This window comes from Pseudonaja textilis, chromosome 15 (assembly GCF_049901715.1).
Source record: "Pseudonaja textilis isolate UNSWEBS1 chromosome 15, rPseTex1.2, whole genome shotgun sequence".
Classification (NCBI taxonomy): domain Eukaryota; kingdom Metazoa; phylum Chordata; class Lepidosauria; order Squamata; family Elapidae; genus Pseudonaja; species Pseudonaja textilis.
The window spans coordinates 8,512,101-8,536,893 of NC_142004.1; the positions used below are offsets into that span (position 1 = coordinate 8,512,101).

Genomic DNA, 24,793 nt, shown 5'->3' on the forward strand with positions numbered 1-24,793 from the left:
AATTCTGACCAGCTCAAGGTTGAACACTCAGCCTTCTATCCTTCGGAGGTCAGTAAAATGAGATGCCAGTTTGTTGAGGGCAAGAGGCTGGCTCTGTAAACCGCTTAGAGAGGGCTGTATAGCACTGTGAAGCGGTAGATAAGTCTTAAGTGTATTGCTATTGTTCCTTCCTTCCTTCCTTCCTTCCTTCCTTCCTTCCTGGGCACACCTAGAAGAGGCAACGGGTTCTAGGAAACCTTACCTGTTGGGAAACCGAAACCACCTGCTGGATGTTAGCCACCGCTGCTTGTTGGGAGACCACCTGTGGGATCTTGGCAACCTTTAAGAACAAGATATTAGGACAGATAGGTTGGTGGGTGCGCCATTCAACAACATGCAGCAGGTTGATTGGTCTTCCGTCAACTCAAGCCAAGCCAAGCCAATGTTTATTACAGTCAAGGACCAGAGACCTTCCATGAGTTTTATGTGCACACATAAAATGGCCTGTGGGTTCTTAACAGGTAATCCTCGACTTACAACTTGTTGTTTCGTGACCGTTCAAAGTTACAGTGGACCCCGAAAAAGGGGACTTACAATCCAGAGCTGAAGTTCCGACGGCCACTCTCTCCCCAAACACAGCCAGGTACAACTGGCCTGTCTTTACAGCTGTTTGCAATCACGTGACCTCAATTTTTTTTTTGTAATCAGTATTGGATTCTGGTTTCCAGTTTTGTTTTGTTTTTAAAGTGGCTTTTTTTAAAAATTGCAATTCTATGTAATTAAAAACATGCTTGATTGTGCTGAAATGGATAGGCTGACACTGAGGATAAAAGATAAAGAAGGTACAGAATACTTCCAAGCATGGGATTTATTCTATCAATGGTTGGATGACAGAAGTAGAAATTAAAAATTGGAGAAATACTATTATGTATGGTTTATGTTTAATATATTATATTACTAGCTCGATACCTGTGCTTGGCTAGGACACTATGTGGTCGGGCTTAGTTTTTGGGGAGGAAAATAAGGGGGAAAAAATTCTGCCTCTGTCTACCAGCATCCATCAGTATTCATCTGGCTAGCGTCCTGTCAGTGAGATGAGGGCTGTTTGGAAACTGAAACAGTATTTGCTTTGTGAGCAAGGAAACAGCAAGGAGCCTGGGCGTGGCTTAGCTCAACTGTTCTGTACTAAAGCTGATTGGCGCTCTGAAACTGAGACTCCTCCTCTCCTCTGCTTGTGTTTTGCATTTGGAACAGATTTCTTTTCAGGTGGGGAGGGGAAGTAGAACTCCTTAGCATCAGAGTGTGTTAATAATAATAATAATATAGGAAATACTCATGCTCTGATGGCCATTTAAAAAAAAATCCTTTCTTAGCGAGCACCTAGAAGCCAAGAGGAACATACAGGCCAAATTTCAAGTTTGTAAGCTTTATGGTTCTGGAGATTTTGTAATGATGCGTGAATATACTAATTTGTAAAGCAAATACATTCAGACAATACACTGTTTATAATGTATTAATGAATGTTAAGGAAAATACAGGTATATAAATAAATCATTTAAAAAAAAAATAAACGTACCAAATAATGGGTTCAGAAAATGACCTCAGTCAATGTTCACTTTACAAATGCTACAAAAAATTGGGCAGACACACACAATGACCTCTGCTTGGCCACCCTCACAACTTAACAACCACAATGGCGAGCTAAATTGCGGTCCTTAAGTCAAAAGGCTACCTGCACGCACCTGGGAAGGAGGATGGAAATGTGGAGAAAGCAGCGAAGAGCCCAACCGAAAGGTTTCCTCCTCCCTCTCTCCCCACAAAGGAATGAAAGGAAACTGGGGCGCCTCCTTACCTGTATTTGGGTCTGGACCTGCTGTGCCCCGCCTGTCTTCTGGGGCTGAGAAATCGGCGTTGGTAGGAATTGGGCTTTGATGGCCTGCTGGGTGGTGTAGACTTTCTGCTGCTGAGATGCTGGTTGCTGGCTCTGGATAGTGACCTGCTGGGAATGGACCTGGTTATCAACTCATAACATATTTCTCTGGTCTTTTTAGAGTTGCCAACAGAAAGGGGGAGAAGGCAGGGTGGGCAGTGCAGCACCTTGCATTCCATAAATGTTTTCAGAGATAGTAACTAGGTGACTGAAGTGTCTGCTGTGCAAATATCTAATTGGAGAGTATGATTGTTGACTCTTGGCTATGGATGTGTCCCATTGGAGAATATGAATTACGATACGCCCAGAGAGGTGGGGGAAAACCAGGGTCAAGGGTGACAATGAATGATGTGTCTCCGAGTTGGCTGCACCCAGGCAGTGGCGGACATGTTAACTCCCAACAAATCCTTTTTAAGTTTTGGAAGTTTGGCTCGAGACTCATGATTTAAAGGGGGGTAACTGCCGGAATCCTGACACTGGTGACCATCCTGGATGGGAGGGTAATGACTGGTGTCAGTCAGGTAGACTACACCTGGAAGGAGCCGCCAACGAGGCCCCAACTGGCTAGGAAGGCCAACTCATCTGCCTTTCCAGGTAGGATGGGGAGATGGGAGAAAGCAGGCGCTTATCTGTGTTCCTTGGCCGAAAGGCGAATCATCCAAAGTTAATGAGCAGGATGAATTTGCCACTCCCCTTCTGAGACAGGCGAACAGCTCTGGCTCCATTGTGGCCCAGAAAGGACCTTCCAATTTGGCCATCTTCCCCTAGTGACAGCAATGTTGGGTCTCCACGGAATGGGGCTTGTGATGATTAAATCTAAAAGAACCTTTATATATATATATATATATAGAGGAGGAGGAGGAGGAGGAGGAGGAGGAGGAGGAGGAGGAGGAGGAGGAGGAGGAGGAAGGAAGGAAGGAAGGAAGGAAGGAAGGAAGGAAGGAAGGAAGGAAGGAGATGAAAGGAGGGAGGGAGGGAGGGAGGAGAAGGGAAAGGAAAGGAGGAAATAAAATGAAAGGAAAGATGAAGGGAGAGAGGAAGGAAGGAAGGAAGGAAGGAAGGAAGGAAGGAAGGAAGGAAGGAAGGAAGGAAGGAAGGAAGGAAGGAAGGAAGGGGCTTGTGGACAGGAGGAGGAGGAGGAATGGTTTGCAGAAAGGAAGAGATGGAGGATGGAGGAGGAAGAATGGAGTTGGCAGAAAGGAAGAGAAGGAATGGGGTTTGTGGAGAGGAGGAGGAGGAGGGAGGAGAAGGGTTTGTGGAGGGGAGGAGGAGAAAGAGAAGGAGGAACAGGAGAATGACAATGACAACTGTGGAGTCCTTGGTGCTCTCTGTGCTTGCTTCTTTTCTGGCAGACGTTTCATGGCCCCACTAGGTAACATCATCAGTGCTAGAAGGGAAGTGGGGTTGGAGGAGGAGGGAGACTGACCTTCTGCTGAACACCTGCCTGTCCTTGGGCCACCTGTGGTTGGATGACCTTCTGCTGGGCCGCCTGGTGGTGCTGAGCTTGTTTCACCTTCAAAAACTGCTGGACGTGGAGCGGCTGAGCCATCACTGCCTGCCCTCCTGCGCAGGAGGCAAAGAAGAGACATCACTATAAGCGCCCCCCCCCTTTTTTTTTACAGGGTCCATTGTATGTATGTATGTATGTATGTATGTATGTATGTCTCCATTGCAAGCCACCCAGATTCATTGACTGGATGGCTGTAGAACTTGGATGAACCAACGATTTGGGGTGGGGGGTGAGGTTTTCCAACTAAACTAAAGGAACCCCAGCCCCCTTGGTGCCACCCCCAAACCCTTTCCGACTCAAAATTACCTGCTGCTTTCTGAGGCTGCCCAATCGCCACGCTAATCCCGGAGACTGTAACGGGGAGGGCGGTCACCCCTGCCGAGGATACCACCGGGACGGACATCACGGGGGGCTTGGCCAAAGCCACTTGGGCTGCTTGAGGCGTCTGACCTTGGATCTGGCTTTGGGTTTGGAGCTGAGAAGCAGCCACCCGCGTCTAAAGCAGGAAGGAATCGGGATTATTGTACGGGTGTAGAGCAAGAAGCAGGAAACGGGGGCTGTTCTAGCCCAGGGCTGTTCTCGGGGCTCCGGCATTTAAATAGTGAGTCTCTAGCTGGACTTCCAAAACTTAAAAAATGATTTATTGGGAGTTAACATGCCCAGCACTGCCTGGGTGTAGCCGACTCTGAGACACATCATTCACTATCTGGACCCTGGTTTTCCCCCCACCTCTCTGGATGTATCGTAATTCATATTCTCCAATGGGACACCTCCATAGCCCAGAGCCATCAATCGTGCTCTCCAGTTAGAATTTTGCACGGCATAAACTTCAGTCACCTCGTTACTATCTTTGAAAAACTATTTATGGAATGCACTTTCGGTTTGCAAGCTGCCGCACTGCTTCCCCCTCCCTTTTTGTTGGCAACTCTAAAAAGACCATAGAAATGAGTTCACAGGTTGACAATCTGACTGAAACCTACCTCACCAAATCGACTGTAGGGTTTTACCAAAGACCCTTCATCCTGCAATATGTTTGGGGGCTGATCTGTATTTGTATTATATTGGGGGTAACTGCCGGAATCCTGACAGCTAGCCAACTCTGAGACACATAAGTCACTGTCACTCTTGACCCTGGTTTTCCCCCCACCCCTCTGGGTGTATCGTAATTCATATCCTCCAATGGGACACGTCCATAGCTCAGAGCCATCAATCGTGCTCTCCGGTTAGAATTTTGCTCCGCAGAAACTTCGGTCACCTAGTTACTATCTTTGAAAACATTTATGGAATGCAGTTTTGGTTTGCAAGCTGCCGCACTGCTCCCTTTTCCTTTGTGTTGGCAACTCTAAAAAGACCACAGAACTCTTTTATGAGTTGACAAGCGTCAAACCCAAGGCCCACAAGCCAGATTCAGTGTGTTGGATCCAGCCCGCAGGGCCGGCTTGGAAAATGTATGGTGCTAGCCTGCACAGCTTCAGCCTGATCTACCCAATGTGAAGAGGAAACATACCAGCAGTTTGGGGAGGGGCAGTCAAGCTGGCCACACCCACCCGGTTGGCCATGCCGGGAGGTCGAAAACGGCCTTCTGAGGCTGCGGAGGCTTTCCTCGAGCCTCCGGGAGGGCGAAAAAGGCTTCAAACGGGCCCAAAATCAGCTGGGAGGCGCGCACATGCGCACTGCGGGTAAGTTTGACCGGGGCTCGCGTGGGCCCACCCCCATGTGCCATAGGTTTGCCATCACGGAGATATGGCCTGCCCTCTAAGGCCTAGCAAAGCACCGGGCCACCTTGGGCAGGTCGAGTGGCCACTCACCAACCGGGCCACTTGGAGGCCGGTGACTGTGGTGCCGGCAAGGACCGCGCCTGGCCTGGAGGCCGCCACCGCCGTGAGCTGCTGCGTCTGTGGCTGCTGCACCTGGACCTGGGCTGCCTGCTGCTGCGTTCCGGAGGGGGCTCCCTGGGGCTGGGAGGCCTGTTGTTGCGTGGCCTGCATTTTTTGCTTCTGGAACTTGATGAGCTGCTCCTGGGTGGGTGGAAGCCGAGGCCCCCAAGAGCGTTAAATCCCGACTTCTTGCGCGGTTTTCCCCAAGCCGCCCCTGGGAAAAGCGGCAGTGGGATCGCCCAGCTTTCCCAACCACGGGAGGCAGAGCGCCTCCTCTTCCTCACCTGGGAAATCTTGCCGACGGTCTTAATCTGGGGTTGTGACGGGGTCTGGCCTTGGCCTTGGATCTGGGGGACTTGGACCTGTCCGGATGCCTGTTGCTGCTGCTGCTGCTGCTGCTGGCGTAGGAGCTGGAAGTGATTTTGAGGGATGGTCTTTCCGGAAAGCTGCACGCTGGATGCAGCGGCTGGGAGGGGGAAAAAAAAAAAAGAATCATGAAGAAAGGGAAAATAAGATGGCTGAATTGACGGCTCTGATTAAAGAAAAGAACACAAGCGATTTTGATTTGTTTGGAAACCACTCTTGGACTTTATAGGGCGGGGGAGGAAATGCAACTTTGATTCAGGGTTTTGTTGACTAGATAGGTTTGTGGTTATAGGAATGGCTACTACACACACACACACACACACACATTTATTAAATGTTTCATTATACAAACTATAGAAATGGCTACTATATACATACATACACACACACACATATATATTAAACGTTTCATTGCGCAAACTAGAAATGGCTAGTATACAGACACACACACACACACATTTATTAAACATTTCATTATACAAACTGTAGAAATGGCTAGTATATACATACATACACACACAAACATACATATATATTTATTAAACGTTTCATCATGCAAACTATAGAAATGGCTAGTATACACACACACACATACACACACACACACACACACACAGATATAATTATATTAAACGTTTCGTTACACAACGCTTCGTTACACAAACTAACATCATCCGTGCTAGTGGTATGGACTGGACGGAAGGGGTAGGCCAAGTTTGTATTTAGGGGTGTCTGTAAAAGCGTGGGAGGAGGAGTCCGCTGCTGGCTAGCATGGATGACGTCACCTAGCTTGGGTAACGAAACGTCTGTGAGAAAAGAAGGAAGGTCAGAGAGCACCAAGGACCCTACAGGTCCCCTTTCTCTGCCACTTCGCACGCCCCTCCCTCCTGATGATGTCCCCGAGTTGGGTGATGAAACATCTGCAAGAAAACCACCAAGCTCAGAGAGCACCAAGGACCCTACAGTCTTTCTCCTCCTTGTCCTTGTCCTCCTCTCAACAAAACCCATCCCTCTTAACAGTGATGATGTTACCTAGTTGGGTCATGAAACATCTGAAAAAAAACCAGCAAGCTCAGAGGGGCACCAAGGACCCCTCCTGTCAAAAGTCTTCAGCTGGTAACCTTGGAGGTTGGAAGGCTTAAGATTCCTGCTCTCCCTCCGGCTTCCCACCCGTTTCAATCCTCTCTCTCTCCCCCCTCCCTTAGTCCAGCTGCCAGCAGAAAAGGGTGTTTTGCGAGTCACCTTGGACAGGAAGGTTGAGCTCTAACACAGGTGAAGACAAGCCCTGTTCGATCAAGCGAAGAACCTCTGGTGTCTTGCTCTAAAACCAGCGTTCCTCAGCCTCAGCCACTTTCAACTTCAGGACTCGTGGACTTCAACTCCCAGAATTCCCTGGCCGTCTGGAGAATGCTGGGAGTTGGAAGTCCACCCTTCTGAAAAGTGGCTGGGGTTGAAAAACGAGATGCACCCAGAGGTGGGATTCTGACCGGTTCTGGAGAACCAGTAGTGGAAATTTTGAGTAGTTCGGAGAACCGGCCAATCCTGCCTCTGACTGGCCCCGCCCCCATCTCTTCTCTGCCTCCCATTGAGTCCCAGCTGATCGGCTGGGTCTCCTTTGGTTGCCCTGCACAGGAGAAGGGAGCTGGAAAGCAGGTTAGTGGGGTGGGGAGAGAAGGAGATTTTGCAGTATCCTTCCCCTGCTACGCCCACCAAGCCATGCCCACAGAACACTACACCCACCAAGCCACAGCCATAGCTGATCGGCTGGGTCTCTTTTGGTTGCTCTGCCCAGGAGAACAGAGCTGGAAAGCAGGTTAGTGGGGTGGGGAGGGAATAGGGATTTTCCAGTATCCTTTCCCTGCCATGCCCACCAAGCCAAGCCACACCCACAGAACCAGTAGTAAAAAAAAACTGAATCCAACCACTGGATGCACACACCCCCACCTCTACCCCGGCACAGCTTTTACCTGGTGTCACCTGAGTGACCAAAGACCTTGGCTGGGTCTGGACTGGAGTCAGGTTAGTGGTCACCACGGCTGAGGCCGTCACGGAAGTGACCGCTCGAACTCCGGGTGTAGACGTGAGGGTGACCAGTTCCGAGGAGGCGGCTGAGGTGCCGGTGGCTCTCTGCTGGGAATGGACCACCTGAGCGGTGGTGGTTCCTGCTCCCGAGGTCTAAAATGAAGCAGAGAAAAGGGGAAGGAATTTTGGCGGATCTGCGGCCAAAATTCACCTCGCCAGAAACTGAGTTGTGAGAGCTGTGAGGCCGGTTGCCAATAAAGTATTCTTAAAAAAAAAATATCGGCATTCGGAGCTAATTTTGGCCCTGAATCTTCCCTGCCTCTCTCAAGGGTCTTCAGCCACATCGGTAGCAATCTGGTCCCTTCATCTGACATGGCGGCACTGTTCTTTGTGAAGCCACGATGCATCGTGGTTTGTAACAGAAGGACAGGATGTCGGTCCAGAATAATAATTTCATAGGAAACGTTTTTAGATCGATGCAGCCAAACCGCTTTTCAAGTTTCTTAAATAGAGGTTTGTATTATCACTGAAGTAATAGTTGAAGTGTGGTGGTGGTGGTGAATAATAATAATAATAATAATAATAATAATAATAATAATAATAATAATAATAATAATAATATCATCATCAACAACAACGATGAAGAGGAGGAGGAGGAAAGAAGGAAGAAAGGAGAGGAGGAGGAGAAGGAAGGAAGGAGAGAAGGAGGAGGAGAGGGAAAGAAGGAAGGAAGGAAAGAAGGAAGGAGGAGGAGGAGAAGGAAGGAAGGAGAGAAGAAGGGAGGAGAAAGAAAGAAGGAAAGAAGGAGGAAGGAGGAGAAGAAGGAAAGTAGGAAGGAAGGAGAGAAGAAAGAGGAGGCATTGACATTGACCGAGGCATTGACCAAGGCATTGAGAAGACCTTTAACACATCCACATCTGCCTATCCCAGGTCCTTGGGGAAGGACTCGATAGATGGACAAAAATGCCAAACCCAGTCTGAACACCTGGACTGCCTGTTGCAACAAACCACAATCCCTCCACGATTCTTCTCCAAAGCCTGCCCTCTCCATTTTAATAGAAGGCGGCCATTTATTTTTGGGGCAAAAATCACACCGCCTACACATGTTCCGCTCCGAGCAACAGCCACTCACCGCCAGCGTGCCGGGTACGATGGGTGAAGCCAATCGCTTGTTGATGGGCTGAAACGTCGTCGCCGGGACGCCAGTTAGGGTGTTGACGCTCACGGTGGCTGGAAGCAAAGGCGAGGTCACTCGGGAGGCAGGGTGAGCAGAAATGGGGGGGAGGCAGGAGGGGGGCAGGAGGGGGGGAGGGACATTTACTCTGCTACTTTCCCCCCTTGGCAAGGATTGGCCAGACATACCTGTCTGTATGTTGGTCCCGGTCACTGTGGGTTTCATGGTGCCAGCCTGGAGAGAGAAGGCATAGAGGTTGGCACAAGGGGCCCTCCTGAACCCCTCCCAAAGTTTCTCAGCATTTATGGGCCCAATTGGGGTGTGTGTGTGGGGGGGTCAGTATTAACCCCGTCAGGCTCGCGACATGAAGGAGATGCTTTAAGAAGGGCGGTGGAGGTCCTCCCTGTTCATCACTCCCAGACTTTAAAGCAGCTCGTGGAGACTGACTTTATTATTTATTTATTGGGGTTTTTCTTTTTAAATTAAATCCCGCCTTTCTTTTGAGTAACTCAGAACAGTGAACCTACCTAATACTCCTTCCTCCTTGTCTTTTCCCCACCACCACAATCCGGGTGAGGCGTGTTGGGCTGAGACAGAGGGACCGGCCCAACCCAGCCAGCTTTCACGGCTAAGGTGGGACTAGAACTCCCAGTCACCTGGTGATTGGCACAGTCACCCAGCTGGCTTTCATGCCTAAAGGGAGACTAGAACTCCCAGTCACCTGGTGATTGGCCCAATGTCACTGAAGACAGCTTTCATGCCTAAAGGGAGACTAGAACTCACAGTCACCTGGTGATTGGCAGAGTCACCCAGCTGGCTCTCATGCCTAAAGGGGCACTAGAACTCCCAGTCACCTGGTGATCGGCACAAAGTCACCCAGCTGGCTTTCATGCCTAAAGGGAGACTAGAACTCCCAGTCACCTGGTGATCGGCACAGAGTCACCCAGCTGGCTTTCATGCCTAAAGGAGGACTAGAACTCCCAGTCACCTGGTGATTGGCCCAATGTCACTGAAGACAGCTTTCATGCCTAAAGGGAGACTAGAACTCCCAGTCTCCTGGTGATTGGCACAGAGTTCCCCAGCTGGCTTTCATGCCTAAAGGAGGACTAGAACTCCCAGTCACCTGGTGATTGGCCCAATGTCACTGAAGACAGCTTTCATGCCTAAAGGGAGACTAGAACTCCCAGTCACCTGGTGATCGGCACAGAGTCACCCAGCTGGCTTTCATGCCTAAAGGGGGACTAGAACTCCAAGTCACCTGGTGAATGACAGAGTCACCCAGCTGGCTTTCATGCCTAAAGGGAGACTAGAATTCCCAGTCTCCTGGTGACTGGCCCAATGTCACTGAACACAGCATTCATGCCTAAAGGGGACTAGAACTCCCAGTCTCCTGGTTTCTAGGGAGCTGGCTTTCATGCCTAAAGGGGGACTAGAACTCCCAGTCACCTGGTGAATGACAGAGTCACCCAGCTGGCTTTCATGCCTAAAGGGAGATTAGAATTCCCAGTCTCCTGGTGACTGACCCAATGTCACTGAACACAGCATTCATGCCTAAAGGGGACTAGAACTCCCAGTCTCCTGGTTTCTAGGGAACCGCCTCACCACTACACTATTTAGCATGAATCTTGACCCCTCCTAACTCTGAGAGGTAACCGCGGGAAAGGAATCGTCCCAAAGCCATGCATAAAAAATCCAGTTGTTGCTTTTGTGGCCCCCCTGGGTTACCTACAGCGAGCCTTTCCCGGCCTCTTTTGCAAGCCCGCCAGAGGGTCTTACCAACACAGCTGTGTTTGCCACCGTGGTCGCGGCTGTTTGCAGCCCACCTTGGGGCTGCTGGATGCCCTGGCCTTGCACCTGGGGCTGAGACTGTGCTTGCTGCCCCGCCAATGGCTGAGCGGTTTGCTGTCCGGCCTGCTGTTGTTGTTGTTGTTGCTGCTGCTGTTGTTGCTGCTGCTGCTGCTGTTGTTGTGGGGCGGCTTGTTGCTGAACCCGCTGCTGCTCTGCCAGAGCCTGGGAAGAAGAGAGCCAAAGAGTTGGCGGCAAGGATCTCCCTTGGGGGTCCTTGCCATTTTCTTGCTTGGCAAGGGGTTTGATCTTGCTTCTTTTTCTCCTGGGCTGAGAGAGAGGGACCGGCCTCCATTTACCAAGTTAATGTGGGTCCTTGGTGCTCTCTTGAGCTCGGGAGTTTTCTTACGGGCATTTCATGACCCAACTAGGTAACATCATCAGTGTTAGAAGGGAGTGGGGTCTGTGGGGAGGTGGAGGAGGAGGAGGAGGACTGTGGGGTCCTTGGTGCTCTTTGAGCTTTGCAGACGTTTCAGGACCCAACTAGGTAACATCAACAGTGTTAGAAAGGAGTGGGGTTTGGGTGGGGAGGAGAAGGGGAAGGAGGAGGACTGTGTGGGGGAGAGCTGTGTGTGTGTGTGTGTGGTCCTCGGTGCTCTTTGAGCTTGGTAATTTTCTTGCAGGCGTTTCAGGACCCAACTAGGTAACATCAACAGTGTTAGAAAGGAGTGGGGTTTGGGTGGGGAGGAGAAGGAGAAGGAGAAGGAGGATGAGGAGGACTGTGTGTGTGTGGGTCCTTGGTGCTCTTTGAGCTTGGTAATTTTCTTGCAGACGTTTCAGGACCCAACTAGGTAACATCAACAGTGCTACAAGGGAGTGGGGTTTGCTCGTATTTTTATTTACTAGTGCAACAGTCCCCAATCTTTGCAGCTTGGTGGCCTGGCTGGGATGGGAGAGAGGGGGACTGGGCTCGCCACCCGCCAGCGTGCGCACACACAGCCCTCACGGGGGCGAGGGACTGGAGTCTCTCTCTCTCTCTCTCTCTCTCTTTCTCTTTCCACCTACCTTCTTTTCCTTTGCAATGCGCTCTGCTCGGAGAGATGCAACTTGAATCGGAGGCAGTGGCTTGTCGTAGTTGATGCCACTAAAATTAAGAGGAAAAATAGGGAATAGGTAGGATAATAAACAAAGCCACTTAGGTCAAATAGGACGCACAGAAATGTGATGAATGAGTAAATGAACGAATGAATGATTGATTGATTGAACAAGTGAGCCAAGTCAGATATTCTGAAAGGAAAAAAACCAAAACAGGCACAAAGCAATTAAATTAAACCCTGATGATTTCGGTGCTGGATTATGGACAAACCCATGTAACACATCACTCATATAACAAAGTGTTGGAGAGAATACCCTGAACTTTAGATCAGAGGTCTCCAAACTTGTCAACTTTTCGACTTGTGGACTTCAACTTCCAGAATTCTGCATGGGTGGCTGAGAAATTCTGGGAGCTGAAGTCCACAGGTCATAAAGTTGACAGATTTGGTGATATCCCTGCGTCTTTTCCACCGTCTCTTGCCCGTTCTTACCTTTCTGCAAGGACTGAAGTGTGTTTAGGGTTTTTCTGGAAGGGATTCATGCCAAGTCTGAAATAAAACCACACACACAAAAAAGATAGGCATTTGTTGGAAAGCCACAGGAGATTTTAAAAAACGCCGCATGTAATTAGATGCGAAGCCCAATTTGAAACGAAGGAATCGGTTTAGGTGCACCAATCAGCGCCTCAAATTGACACCGGAAGGGTTATATCCAGGCGCGCCTTTTCTTCGTAAGACGTTCCTTATGCTTTTCTGAAGTGAACATGAAACTGTATTTTTAGTTTATTAGATTTTTTTTTTATCTTGCCCTTACTACTTTAAAAGTAACACAAAGTGGCGAACATACCCCACGCTGCTTCCTCCTCCTATTTTTCCCCACAACGTACCTGTGAGGTGGACTTGGATGAGAGAGGGGGACTGGTCCAAATGCACCCAGCTGGTTTTCATGCCTAAAGCATGAAAGACTAGAATTCACTCTCTCCTGGTGAGTGGCCGAAAGTAAGCTAGTTGCTTTCATGCCTAAGGCAGAACTATAACTCACCGTCTTCTGGTGATTTACCTAAAGTCAGTCAGGCTGGCTTTTATGCCTGAAGCAGGACTAGAATTCACTCTCTCCTGGTGAATGGCCGAAAGTAAGCTAGTTGCTTTCATGCCTATGGCAGAACTATAACTCACTGTCTTCCGGTGATTTACCAAAAGTCACTTAGGCTGGCTTTAAGCCTAAGGCGGGACTAGGACTCAAGAGTTTCCTGGTATTTGACCCAAAATCACCCAGTTGACTTTCATGCCTTAAAAGCAGGACTAGAACTCCCTGTCTCCTGGCTTCCAAGTTAAGACCTTCCCAGTAAACCTGGCTCCCCTTTAGCGATATATCATGTCTGGGGACTGCCAATTGGACTCAGGCCTATTAAGTACGGAAAGGACTCGTTTTCTTCCCAACTGTCCTTGTATGAACTTACAGGGGTTTGATGGGCGGACTCCTCTTCCCAGCAATCAGTTTCATGATCTCGAAATGGTTTGTGTAGAGATGGGTGTGCGACGCACCTTCGTCCTGGGCGTACAACTGGTTGGTCCGAAGCGGGCGACTGTTCTTTGTCTAAACGTGAGCAAACGGGACAAACTTCGTATATGGAGCAACATGGAAAGAAACAGGGAGGCGTTGGGTCTACACACCGACTCGTGTGGGAGTTTCAACGCAGCAATCTTCCCTAATCTGGCGTTCTTCAATTATGACTGATTACAGCAACGTTTCTCAACCTGGCCAACTTTCAGAAAGGTGGACTTCAACTCCCAGAATCCCCTAGGGTCTGGCCAGTTAACAAAACTCTATGGTTTTTGGACCTTAGTGGGTTGGTTTAACCAAGCCTTTAAGCCAATGTTTCTCAACCTGGCTAACTTTCAGAAGGGTGGACTTCAACTCCCAGAATTCCTCAAGATCCAACTTATTTAGATGAGACTGCTATGGTTGCTGCACTCAGTGGGTTTAACCAAGGCTTTAAGCCAATGTTTCACGCTGTCCGGGGAATTATGGGAGTCGAAGTCCACGCCTATTAAAGTTGTGCAGGTTGAGAAACATTGTGCTACAGATTCCATCTCAGCCAGAGGAGATGGTCTAGATAGTCAGACAAGACTAAAGTCATACAAAGGCCGGGAAGAGAGGAAACCAACTTTTGTGTTTTCTCACATCTTAGGCTAATGAATGGAAAGAGGTGAATGAATTCTTGACTGATCCCTCCGTTGCCTGACCTCTGTTCTTCTGATTTTCAGAACTAAGCACAGCTGGTTGTAGCACCAGCATTCGTGAGAAGCTCCAACACAGCCTTCAGGGTTGCCCCAGGAGCAAGCTCTCTTTGACCATTCCATAAGGGCGGGCTGGTTTCCCCCATCACAGGAAAACTCGGATTGTTTTAAACACAAGTTTAAAACACCGCCACCATGCCCCGTTTAACGCCATCGGGCTAAGCCAAAAAGCCACAACCGAGAAACCTACAGGGTCAGATCTGTGCAACCCGTAAAGTCCAAACCAAGCCAACCAAATGAAGGCTCAGTGTAACGCACGAACTTGGCCACGCATCTGTGCATGGACAAAACACACACAGACAGAGCTCTTTCTCCTAATCGAGTTGCAAACCATGTTCATTTGCAACCTCACAAAGGTTTGGGGGTTTCTTTTTCCCCCCCAGGGTGGGGGGAATTCATGATGTCAGAAAGAGGGCTCCAGAGCGTTGCCCCAGGAGTGGGATACGAAAGGGTTAACTACCGGTTCGGGATTTACGAGCTTCCGTGCCCTCTGTGAGCCTCATGCCTGTAAATCGTCATAAATCATCATTAGCACGTCATAAGCATGCTGTCTGCCGAGAAGCAGCAGCCTTTGAAACAGCCCTCTTTTCTTGTTTTTTTTAACTGCAGCTGTGGCTCGTTTGGCAGCTGAAGTTATAAAAAATCAGGAAATAAAGATCAGGTAGGAGCCCAGGTGGGCAGGTGGGCACAAACACCAGCAGACATAGAACCGGTTCCATGTCTGCTGCTCTTCAGAGCTACTGGTTCAACAGAGGTGGACAGAACCGATAGAAACCCACCCCTGCTTTGCCCCCTCCTTGAAGTGTGTGCACATCTGTGTTTGTGGTGTGTGTGTAACCCAATTTGTAGAGTACCACTCAGAAGGACCACTGCCTCTCCTAACGACACAGCTATATTGTACTGCTCAAATTCTGCAGGGGTCAATTTGAAGGAGGTGGGGGGGTGGAGGTGATACATTACCTGAGGGGGTGTTGCAGGGATTAATTCATTAAAGCTCTGCAAAGCAATCAGATTTCAAAATGAAAAGTAAAAAAAAAAAAAAAAAGAACCAGCTAATAGCCAAAATTTTATTAAGTCAAACCCAAAAATTAAAAAAAAGAAAGAAAGAAAGAAAGAAAGAAAGGGGAGAGGGGGAACCAGAGTAAACCGTGAGGAATGAGGTGTCATTTTGGGGGAGGTGGATGGAGTCTATTTTTCTTTTTTTCTTTTTCGAACAATAATTTAAAAAAAAAAAAAAATAAGAATTCAAACCGGGTGAGGAAATCGCTCAACCGCATGCTGGAGACACAAAAGGGACCACAACCACAAATCTACTTGCGTCGGGACGCAAAAAACAAAATGGCGGAGGTTTTCGAAAGGGCCGAATCAGGAGGTGTTGAGGGGAAGGGGGCGAGGGAAGGTGGACCGTTCCTACTTCCGCTTGGGTGCCATCTCTGCTTGACACTTAAAAGAGATCGGAACTGTCTGCAATTGGAACAACAATTTGTAAGTGCACACCTTATAAATGCTTTTAGTCTTCTTCTTAGGATTCGCTTCATACATAAGCTGTAAAATAAGAAGCAAAGTTTGACTTTCCGCGATGGGTTTGGGAAGGCGGTTAGTGTCACAAAAAAATAAATAATAATAATAATAATGAGGATAGTAATAATAATAATAATAACAGTAAAAGAAAAGGGGGGGAAAAACAAGGAAGTCCAGTTGCCTTTTTGTAAAAAAACAAAGCACCTTTGGGACAACCGTGACCAGGATCTCCATCGACAATAATCAAGAGAGCTTCTTCTTCTCATGGAGTCAGTGGGCAGGCTCGAGGCCTGGGGAGGGGAGGGGGGGGGGTGAGGGAAAGCCAGGCCTGAAGGGACCCCCCCCACAAAAAAAAAAAAAAAAGGACTTGGGGAGCATGCTGGAAAGCCTTGGCACAAACTCCTGAGTCTCCATGCCCGTCCATCCTCGAGGCCTGGGGGTTGAACCTAGCTCAGGAGGGCAAGCCGGGGAGGCGGTCGTGGGGCACACTTGGCCGTTGCTTAACAAGCAAAATAATAAGAATATTTAAAAAGAAAGGGGAAGGATAAAAAAAAAAAAAAGAGGAGGAGGAGAAGGAGGAGGAGGATAAAGCGCCACACCAAAGCATCGTCAACACACACACAGGCACACACGGTCACAAAGAGGGAACCTGCTTCAAACGGGGTGTGGTTTTTTTTTGCCTTGGGGGCCCCGCTGGCTCACAGCCCCCCCCCGCCTGCTTTCAGCCGCGGACATGGAGGAAGAAGCGGGCCCACCCCCACCCGCACCCGCTTTGGACCGGCACTCACCTTCCCTTCTTCGCGGGGAATGACGACGTTCTCGTAGCGGTTGCGGCACTGTTTGGGGGAGCGGTAAACGCGGCTGCAGGAGTTCACCACGTCGCTCACCAGGTCCCAGTTGGGGGTGTGCGCGGGGGACATGATGGCCAGGTTGAGCGGCAGTTCCAGCAGCTGCTTGACAGCCTGGCGTAAAGATGGGGAGAGCGAGGGAGGGGAAGGCGTCAAGATACAGAATAGCGGAAGGGACCTTGGGGTGTCTTCCGGTCCCACCCGCTGCTTACACTATTCTAGACAAACCACGGCTCCATTTCTCCTCCGAAACCTCCAGGGAGGGAGAACTTCTGAAGAAGGTCTTCCTGTTCAAGGGAGGAGACCCTGCGCCATATCCCAATGAGGGAGCACCCACAACTTTGGGAGGCACGCCGTTGCACTGAATTAACAGAGCCATGCAGTAGGAAGGGACCTTGGAGATCTTCTAGTCCAACCCCCTGCACAGCCAGGAAACTCTCTACCATTCCAGACCAATGGCTGTCCAGGCTCTTCTTAAAAACCCTCGAGCGTTGGAGCACCCATCCACCATTTAACTGTCCTCACTACTGAAATTTCTCCTTAGCTCAAGGATGGGTCTCTCTTTGATTAGGTTCCATCTGTTACTTCCTGTCCTGCCTTCTGGTGCCTGGGAGAAGAGGTTGATTCCCTCTTCTTTGGGGCAGCCCCTCAAATATTGGAAGACAGCTGCCGTATCACCCCTAAGTCGTTTCCTTCGTTAGGTTAAAGGTAAAGGTTCCCCTCGCACCTACGTGCTAGTCGTTTCCGGCTCTAGGGGGCGGTGCTCATCTCCGTTACAAAGCTGAAGAGCCAGCGCTGTCCGAAGACGTCTCCGTGGTCATGTGGCCGGCAGCGGTCCCTATTTTCCTACTTGCATTTTTTTCACATGCTTTCGAACTGCTAGGTTGGCAGAAGCTGGGACAAATAACGGGAGCTTACTCCATTACGTGGCGCTAGGGATTCGAACCGCCGATCTTTTTCTCTGATCGACAAGCTTAGCGTCTTAGCCACTGAATCACCACATCCCTTTTCGTTAGATTAAGACATATCCAGTTCCTGTAACAGTTCATCAGTATAATCGTCCCAGTATTAAGTGGGGATACGGCTTTGTATCGCTAAACTGTCATTAATATCTAGAAAAAGACCTACATGTCTAATTAAAGATACTGAGAGACCCCATAAAACAGATGCACTTTCTCTCTCCCTTCTCTCTCTCTCTCCCTCCCTCTCCCTCTCTCTCTCAAAGAGAAAGGGAGAAAGACACGAAACTGTACTAGATGCATCTCCGTTCCACAACACTGGGGCAGACTTCAGAAGACAAGACTACTGAGAATAGCCATAGCAATAGCCCTTAGACTTATATACCGCTTCATAGTGCTTTCCAGCCCTCTCTAAGCGGTTTACAGAGCCAGCCTCTTGCCCCCAACAATCTGCACCCTCATTTCACCCACCTCGGAAGGAGGGAAGGCTGAGTCAACCTTGCGCCTGGTGGGATTCGAACTGCTGGCAGTGGGCAGAATTTTAGCCTGCAATACTGTGCCACTTTCACGGCTCTTGAAATAAAAAGCAGCCAGCCACTTTTAGGCTGCAGAATTTATTACCTCTTCTGGTGTTGTATTCTTGGAACATTTTTCCCCCACCCCGTTCATACCTCGCAGCCCCCCAAAAGCCGCCTTTCTTCTAGGAAGGAACCGCAATTGTTAAGACTTATGGATTTATGTTAAGAAAGTAGGAAGCGGGGTGGGGAAACAGTTCTGGAGAAGAAAGAAGAAGGTTCCTTGGCTGAGATATCCCTAAAAACCACAAGGGATGAATGGAGATGGACCCCTAGTGCCCGACTGCTCAATGCCACGGTCTGGGTCACGCTGGGCGGCCGCTACAGAGATCGCTTTCAGGTTGGTTGGGTAGACCGCCTCTCACCTGGAGGAGCGCCCAGTCTTCGCTGATCAGCCACTCGGGGTTGTCCTGGCCGGATTCCGCCGCCGGCTTCGCAAGGGTGGGCAAGGGCTTGGCAAACGGGGTCTGCTGTTTGAGCAGGATGTTCTTCTTTTGCTCCTTGCCTTCCCGGCGCACTTTCAGCATTCCCGGAGTGGCGCGGTCAAAGAGGGAGCGAGGAGGAACGACGATTTCTCCGTGACGCTGCTTCTTCTTCCTTCCTGCGGCTGGGAGAGAGCGGGGTCACAGTCAGCAGGACAGCTAGAGGGGCGAGTCTGCCTGTCTTTCTTTTTCTTTCTTTCCTTCTTTCCTCTCTCTCTCTCCCCCCCTCCTTCTCTTGGCCTCCCTCTCACTCTCTCGGTCTCTTTTTCTCTCTCTCTCTCTCTCCCCCCCTCCTCCTCTTGGCCTCCCTCTCACTCTCTCGGTCTCTTTTTCTCTTTCTCTCTCTCCTTCTCTCTCTGTGTGTGTGTGTGTGAGTGAGAAGAGACAAACAAGAGTGCATGCAGTCTGTCCTGAACACATCGAGCCTGAAGCCAGGAAGATGACGTGGATGGAGTTGAATCAGCTTCAAGGTGAAGGTGACAAGAGGTGCGGCAAGTGCACAAGGCAGAAGGCACACGGGTCTCAAATCCCAGGCAAAGCTTACTGGAAGGATCGGTCTTGTGCCTCTTGCGCTCCTTCCGGACGTACACGGGAGGCAGCTTGGACTCTGGGATGAGGACCGGCTCGTACATCAGGCACATGACCGAGTCAATGTAAATGTCGTTGTCATCCTGCGGTGGGGTGGGCGGAGTCCAAAGCTGCAAAAAGCACCAGGAGAAAAGTTACCCATCCCTCGTTTCCTAAACTGTAGGGGTAGATATATATGCACCGGTGTGTTCCACTGCGGAGGAGCAGGAGGAAGATGAGGGGGGGGAGGAGGGAAGGAGGAAGAAAATTAGAGGGAGAGGAAAATGGGAGAGGGAGGGGGATGGGAGTAGGTTGGAAGGAGGAGAAGAAGAGAATAGGAGGGGGAGAATGGGAAGAGGGGAGGGGAGAATTGGAGGAGGAAAGAAGGAGGGAAATGGGGGGAGAAGAAGAATGGGAGGAGAAGAGAAGGTGGAGAATGGGAAGAAGGGGTAGGAGTAGAAGAATGGGAGAAGGATGGGAGAAGAGGGGAGAAGAAGGGGAGGAGGAGGAGGAGAATGGGAGGAGGAAAGGAGGAAGAAAATGGGAGAAGAAGAAGAATGGGAGAAGAGGAGGAGGAGAATGGGAGGGACAGGAGAACGGGAGGAGGATGGAAGGAGCAGGAGAAAGAGAATTGGAGGTGGTGGTGGAGAATGGGAGGAAGGGGGAGGAGGAGAAGAATGGGAGGAGGAGGAGGAGGAGGAGGAGGAGGAGGAGGAGGAGGAGGAGGAGGAGGAGGAGGAGTACTTACTGGCATGATTTCAGTTTGTCCATCTGGTCCTTCATAAAAATACTCCTGTAGTACCAGGGATGGTGGTGATGGGAATAGGGAGGACAAAGAGAGGTTTAGTCAGTTCTAGTGTTATGAAAAAATGTACCCCAATTCTTACCCCACCCCTCTTAGCAGCCAGCTCAACATAGGGAGCATCATCTAAGGGGATCCCCCCCGCCCCCTGCTTCCCAGAGGGAGACTCTAATCCCCCGAAGGGCATCATCAGCTGGAAATGTAGAAGAGGAAAAGCCGAGCGAACGGAAACGTCGACAGCAGCAGCCCCGACGGCTTTCCACACCTGAAAACCCTGGCATTCACCTCAGCTAGGGCTTAAGTTCGGAGAAGTTAATTTCACGGCAGCGGGAGAAGGGCGACATTGAAAAGATGGCGGGCGGTGATGGCGACAGGGGAGCCCGAGCCTGGAAATATGGCCAGAGCTTCGAGACGAGGGAAAAGCCGAGAAATTTGTTTACTTTGTTATAGGCGTCTTCTCGAGTGTAAGTGAACAGTTCTTCCTCCTTCCCTTCCAGAAACCTTTTCTCCTCTTCCGCTCTCAGACCTTTCAGATGCTGAGTCTCCCACTTCCGTTTTGCCGTCCTCACTTCCGCCTAGAGGTTAAAAACAGAAATCTAGGAAAACCGGAAAACGGGGGCGCCGGAGAGGTTGCATTCGATGCAGCAACGGAACGATATTTCTGCCTCTGGGGTGGGGGCTTTCGAATTATGCCAGTGTCTGTTGAAGGGGGCTAGGCATTTTGTCTTCCTTTGATAAGTGTAACAATAATGTTGGCATTCCTACTTCCCGGCATATCAACAGCCAGTCACTTCGGTCTAGGGGTTAAGGCACCAGGCCTACAAAATGGGAATCTGAGAGTTCTAGTGCCGCCACCTTAGGCATGAAACCCAGCTGTAGGACTTTGGGCCAATCAGGAAGAAACAGTGTATTCCAGTGCTGCCTTAACCGTGAAAGCTGGTTGGGTAACTTTGAACCAATCACCGGGTGACTGGGAGTTCCTAGTTCTGCCTTAGCCATGAAAACCATCTGGGTGACTTTGGACTAATGACCAGAAGACGGTGGGTTCTAGTCCTGCCTTAGTCATGAAAACAGGCTGGGTGACTTTGGGCAAATCACCAGGAGACGGGGAGTTCTAGTCCTGCCTTAGTCATGAAAGATGGCAGGGGTGACTTTGAGCAAATCACCAGGAGACGGGAGTTCTAGTCCTGCCTTAGTCATGAAAACAGGCTGGGTGACTTTGAGCAAATCACCAGGAGACGGGGAGTTCTAGTCCTGCCTTAGTCATGAAAACAGGCTGGGTGACTTTGAGCAAATCACCAGGAGACGAGGAGTTCTAGTCCCGCCTTAGTCATGAAAGATGGCTGGGTGACTTTGAGCAAATCACCAGGAGATGGGGAGTTCTAGTCCTGCCTTAGTCATGAAAACAGGCTGGGTGACTTTGGGCAAATCACCAGGAGACGGGGAGTTCTAGTCCTGCCTTAGTCATGAAAACAGGCTGGGTGACTTTGGGCAAATCACCAGGAGACGGGGAGTTCTAGTCCTGCCTTAGTCATGAAAGATGGCTGGGTGACTTAGAGCAAATCACCAGGAGACGAGGAGTTCTAGTCCTGCCTTAGTCATGAAAGATGGCTGGGTGACCTTGGGCAAATCACCAGGAGACGGGGAGTTCTAGTCCTGCCTTAGTCATGAAAGATGGCTGGGTGACTTTGAGCAAATCACCAGGAGACGGGGAGTTCTAGTCCCGCCTTAACCATGAAAGCCAGCTGGGCGACTTTAGAACAGTCCCACTTTCTCATTATAGGGTTGTGATTGTGGGAAAAATAGGAGGAAGGTGTGTTGGGTACGTTTGCCGCCTTGAGTTATTCGTAAAAATAATAACGGCAGGATGCACCTAAGTAAGTAAACAGATCCTACCTCATTTTCTTTGGAATCATTCTCCTCAGCAGAAACGTGAATGAATTCCAAATAGTTCAAGGCATACTTTTCAATGGGGGTGAGCTGGAAAAGAAAAGGGAAGGGAAACCACAGCATGACCAATTAAAATATTAATGGGCAACAGATTAATAACCTTTGGAGCAGGCAACCAAACGCCAATAAGGATATATTAAAAAAAAAAAAAAAACTTGGTTTGCATTAATTTGGTGTCACTTGGTAAACAGAGCCACACTCTGTTTATCAAACTGAGGACACAAATCTCTTCTTCAGCTACAAGGGCTTAGTTTTGAATGGGACACAACTCTTCTAAAAAGCAAAGGATCGGACAACTTGGATAACGCTAAATATCTATGGAGATTCTCAGTCATCTGGGACACAGTTGTCCCCAAAATGCCTTTTGTTTTTCAAGAGGCAACTGGACTTTCTTGTTTTTTCCTTTGAAGATGTTTCCCTTCTCCTCCAAGAAGCTTCTTCAGCTCTGGCTGGATGGTGGGCAATGGAAGGATTTAACGCTCCTTGCAGACAGCCGCTCATTTGCATCCTTTTAGAGGGTCCTTGAGGCCACTTGGAGGTTTATCAGGAGCTTCAGAGCTGAAAAAGCTTCTTGGATAAGAAGACTAACATCTTCAAATAAAAACCAGAAAGTATACTAGCCTCTTGAAAAAGCATCTTTGGATAGCGCTAGCCCAATCTTAAAAGACGCATATATGTTTTTCTGAGTCAGAACAGAACAGGGATGCTGGCTGGGGAGAATAAGAAGCATTAATTAAAAAAAAAAAGCAAGCAAGACATAAAAATGGAGAGCCAATTTAGTGTACAGCAGGGGCGTCCAACCTTGCAACTTTAAGACTTGTGGACTTCAACTCCCAGAATTCCTCAGCCAGCTTTGCTGGCTGAGGAATTCTGGGAGTTGAAGTCCACAAGTCTTAAAGTTGCCAAGGTTGGACACTCCTGATGTACAGGTTAAAGCCCCAGGCTAGAAACTGGGAGACTGTGAAATTCTAGCTCTGTCTTTGGCCTGAAGCCAGCTTGGGGGGGCGGGGGGGAATCTTAGGCCGGTCCCTCTGCCTAATCTTTGGAAGAAGGTAGCAAGGGAAACTGCAGAATCATGTCAAGAAAACTGCAAGGAATGGTTCAGGTAGAATAGCAATAGCCCTTAGACTTATATGCCGCTTCACAGTGCTTTTACAGCCCTCTCTAAGTGGTTTTACAGGATTTGAATAAATGAGTTGGAAGGAACCTTGGAGGTCTTCCAGTCCAGCCCCCTGCAGAAGCTGGACAACCTATAAAATTTCAGATAAGTGACTGTCCAGTTTCTTCTTAAAAATCTCCAGTGATGAAATCCCTACATCTTCTGGTGGCAAGCTGTTCCACAGGTTAATTGTCCACACTGTTAGGAAGTTTCTCCCTTAATTCCAGGTTGCTTCTCTCCATGATTAGTTTCCATCCGTTGTTTCTTGTCCTGCCCTCAGGTGCTTTGGAGAATAGCTTGACCACCGTCTTCTTTGTGGCAGCCCCTCAAATACGGGAAGACTGCTATCATGTCACTAGGAGTCCTTCTTTCCTCCAGACTAGCCAGACCCAAATCCCGCAGCCGTACTTCGTACAGTTTAGTCTCCAGGCCTTTGATCATCTTAGTTGCTTTTCACTGAACTTTTTCCAAAGTCTCACCCTCTTTTTTGTAGTATGGGGACCAAAATTGGTTGGAGTATTCCAAGTGGACTGTTAGGGTTTTATAAAAACCAGTCGTTTGCCCCTAACTATCTGGGTCTCCTCATTTTACCGACCTCAGAAAGATGGAAGGCTGAGTCAACTTTGAGCCTGATGAGATTCGAACTGCCAAACTGCAGTCAGCAGAAGTAGCCTGCAGTACTGCACTCTAACCACTGCGCCACCACTGGAAGTCTGGAGTCCCCTCACTAATTAAAAACCACACGCATGGACAGCAGAAGAACATCATTTCCCAGATCAGAATTGGAAATGCAGATGGGAACCCAGCGCACCTGATCGACCACGGCCACCAGCTCCTGCAGCAGCGAAGGCTGCTCGAGATATTGTGCCTTTCCGAGTTCTGAAACCAGAGGTTTCCACGCCGACTCGCTCTTTCCATCCAGAACGTTCCACTCCTCTTTCTCCTCATCCTCTTCCATCTCTTCTTGCTCCTCCTTCTCCTCTTCCTCTCGTTCGGTACTTTTCAGAGCCTACGGAAGACACAAGGCAGCCTTTTTTTCCCCACCTCTCTTGTACTGATAGCGTAGATCAGATAACTTGGTTCAATTTATTTGCCGCCTATCTCTCGCCTTGGGGCCAACTCTAGGTGGCTTACAACATTAGAAGAAAGACACGAAAAGAGTGTAAACAAATAAAATGACAGGATGTCTACGAATGTCAAACTCGATTTCATTGAGGGCCATATCGGGGTTGTGTTTGACCTTGGGGGGATAGCTGTGGGCATGGCCAGCTCAACGTCACTCATGTCAGATGGCCCGAGTACTCTACAAGCCATAAATACCAGTTGCCAAACCCCCCAAAATGAGGTCATATGACTGAAGGGGGCTTCAGCCATTGGAACTTCGGAACCAGAGCATCAGTAGCCCTAGGAAGGAGTTCAAGGGGCCGCTAAGCAGCCCATCATAAGCCGAGGACTGCTTGTATGTCGAAAATAGCACTCAGAATGAAACTGTGTGCTCCGGCATTTCAACTCCCAACCAGCCAATCCGAAACGGAAATGCTCCACGCCTTCCGTTGAAGAGCTCCGCCTTTCCTTACCTCTATGAAAGGCCTGGCCACTTTGGGAGAGATGGTTTCGGAGGGAGACGGCTCTTGCGACAGCATGACAAATTCTTCGGCTTTCACCCGGAAGCCCGAATCCTCCATGGGTGAGTGAACTTCAAACAGTTCCTGAATGGTTTGCTGCAGAGAGAAGGGAAGGGAAAGGAAGACTTAGTCCATCTTCACGTCCCTTGTTTGCTTACTTTGGTTCTCAGGTAAAGGTAAAAGTTGCCCCTGTCCATTTGTGTCTGACTCTAGGGGGTTGGGTTTGTCTCCGTTTCTTGGCCAAGGGAGCCAGTGTAGTCCAAAGAC

The 24,793-nt window shown here is 49.3% G+C and overlaps 1 protein-coding gene across 7 annotated transcripts in view; it reads right to left on the reverse strand.

Annotated features, from left to right (window-relative positions):
- EP400 (E1A binding protein p400) overlaps positions 1 to 24,793 on the reverse strand; it is an 81,414-nt gene that overhangs the window by 3,428 nt on the left and 53,193 nt on the right. For 2 of the 7 annotated variants that reach the window (XM_087913434.1, XM_087913432.1), the window contains 23 exons: positions 24,479 to 24,622; positions 23,713 to 23,910; positions 21,689 to 21,772; positions 20,233 to 20,367; positions 19,739 to 19,783; positions 18,968 to 19,121; positions 18,307 to 18,548; positions 16,348 to 16,521; positions 15,536 to 15,583; positions 13,198 to 13,334; positions 12,625 to 12,687; positions 12,230 to 12,286; positions 11,709 to 11,787; positions 10,635 to 10,868; positions 9,047 to 9,092; positions 8,817 to 8,914; positions 7,630 to 7,837; positions 5,581 to 5,762; positions 5,228 to 5,437; positions 3,726 to 3,915; positions 3,336 to 3,472; positions 1,832 to 1,978; positions 242 to 319 (listed from right to left, as the gene is read on the reverse strand). In XM_087913434.1, the coding sequence (XP_087769560.1) occupies positions 242 to 319; positions 1,832 to 1,978; positions 3,336 to 3,472; positions 3,726 to 3,915; positions 5,228 to 5,437; positions 5,581 to 5,762; positions 7,630 to 7,837; positions 8,817 to 8,914; positions 9,047 to 9,092; positions 10,635 to 10,868; positions 11,709 to 11,787; positions 12,230 to 12,286; positions 12,625 to 12,687; positions 13,198 to 13,334; positions 15,536 to 15,583; positions 16,348 to 16,521; positions 18,307 to 18,548; positions 18,968 to 19,121; positions 19,739 to 19,783; positions 20,233 to 20,367; positions 21,689 to 21,772; positions 23,713 to 23,910; positions 24,479 to 24,622 (3,090 nt within the window). Of the gene's footprint in view, positions 1 to 241; positions 320 to 1,831; positions 1,979 to 3,335; positions 3,473 to 3,725; positions 3,916 to 5,227; positions 5,438 to 5,580; positions 5,763 to 7,629; positions 7,838 to 8,816; positions 8,915 to 9,046; positions 9,093 to 10,634; positions 10,869 to 11,708; positions 11,788 to 12,229; positions 12,287 to 12,624; positions 12,688 to 13,197; positions 13,335 to 14,998; positions 15,035 to 15,535; positions 15,584 to 16,347; positions 16,522 to 18,306; positions 18,549 to 18,967; positions 19,122 to 19,738; positions 19,784 to 20,232; positions 20,368 to 21,688; positions 21,773 to 23,712; positions 23,911 to 24,478; positions 24,623 to 24,793 lie in introns of all 7 variants that reach the window. The other 5 variants (XM_087913436.1, XM_087913433.1, XM_087913435.1 and 2 more) reach the window with 4 other exon arrangements.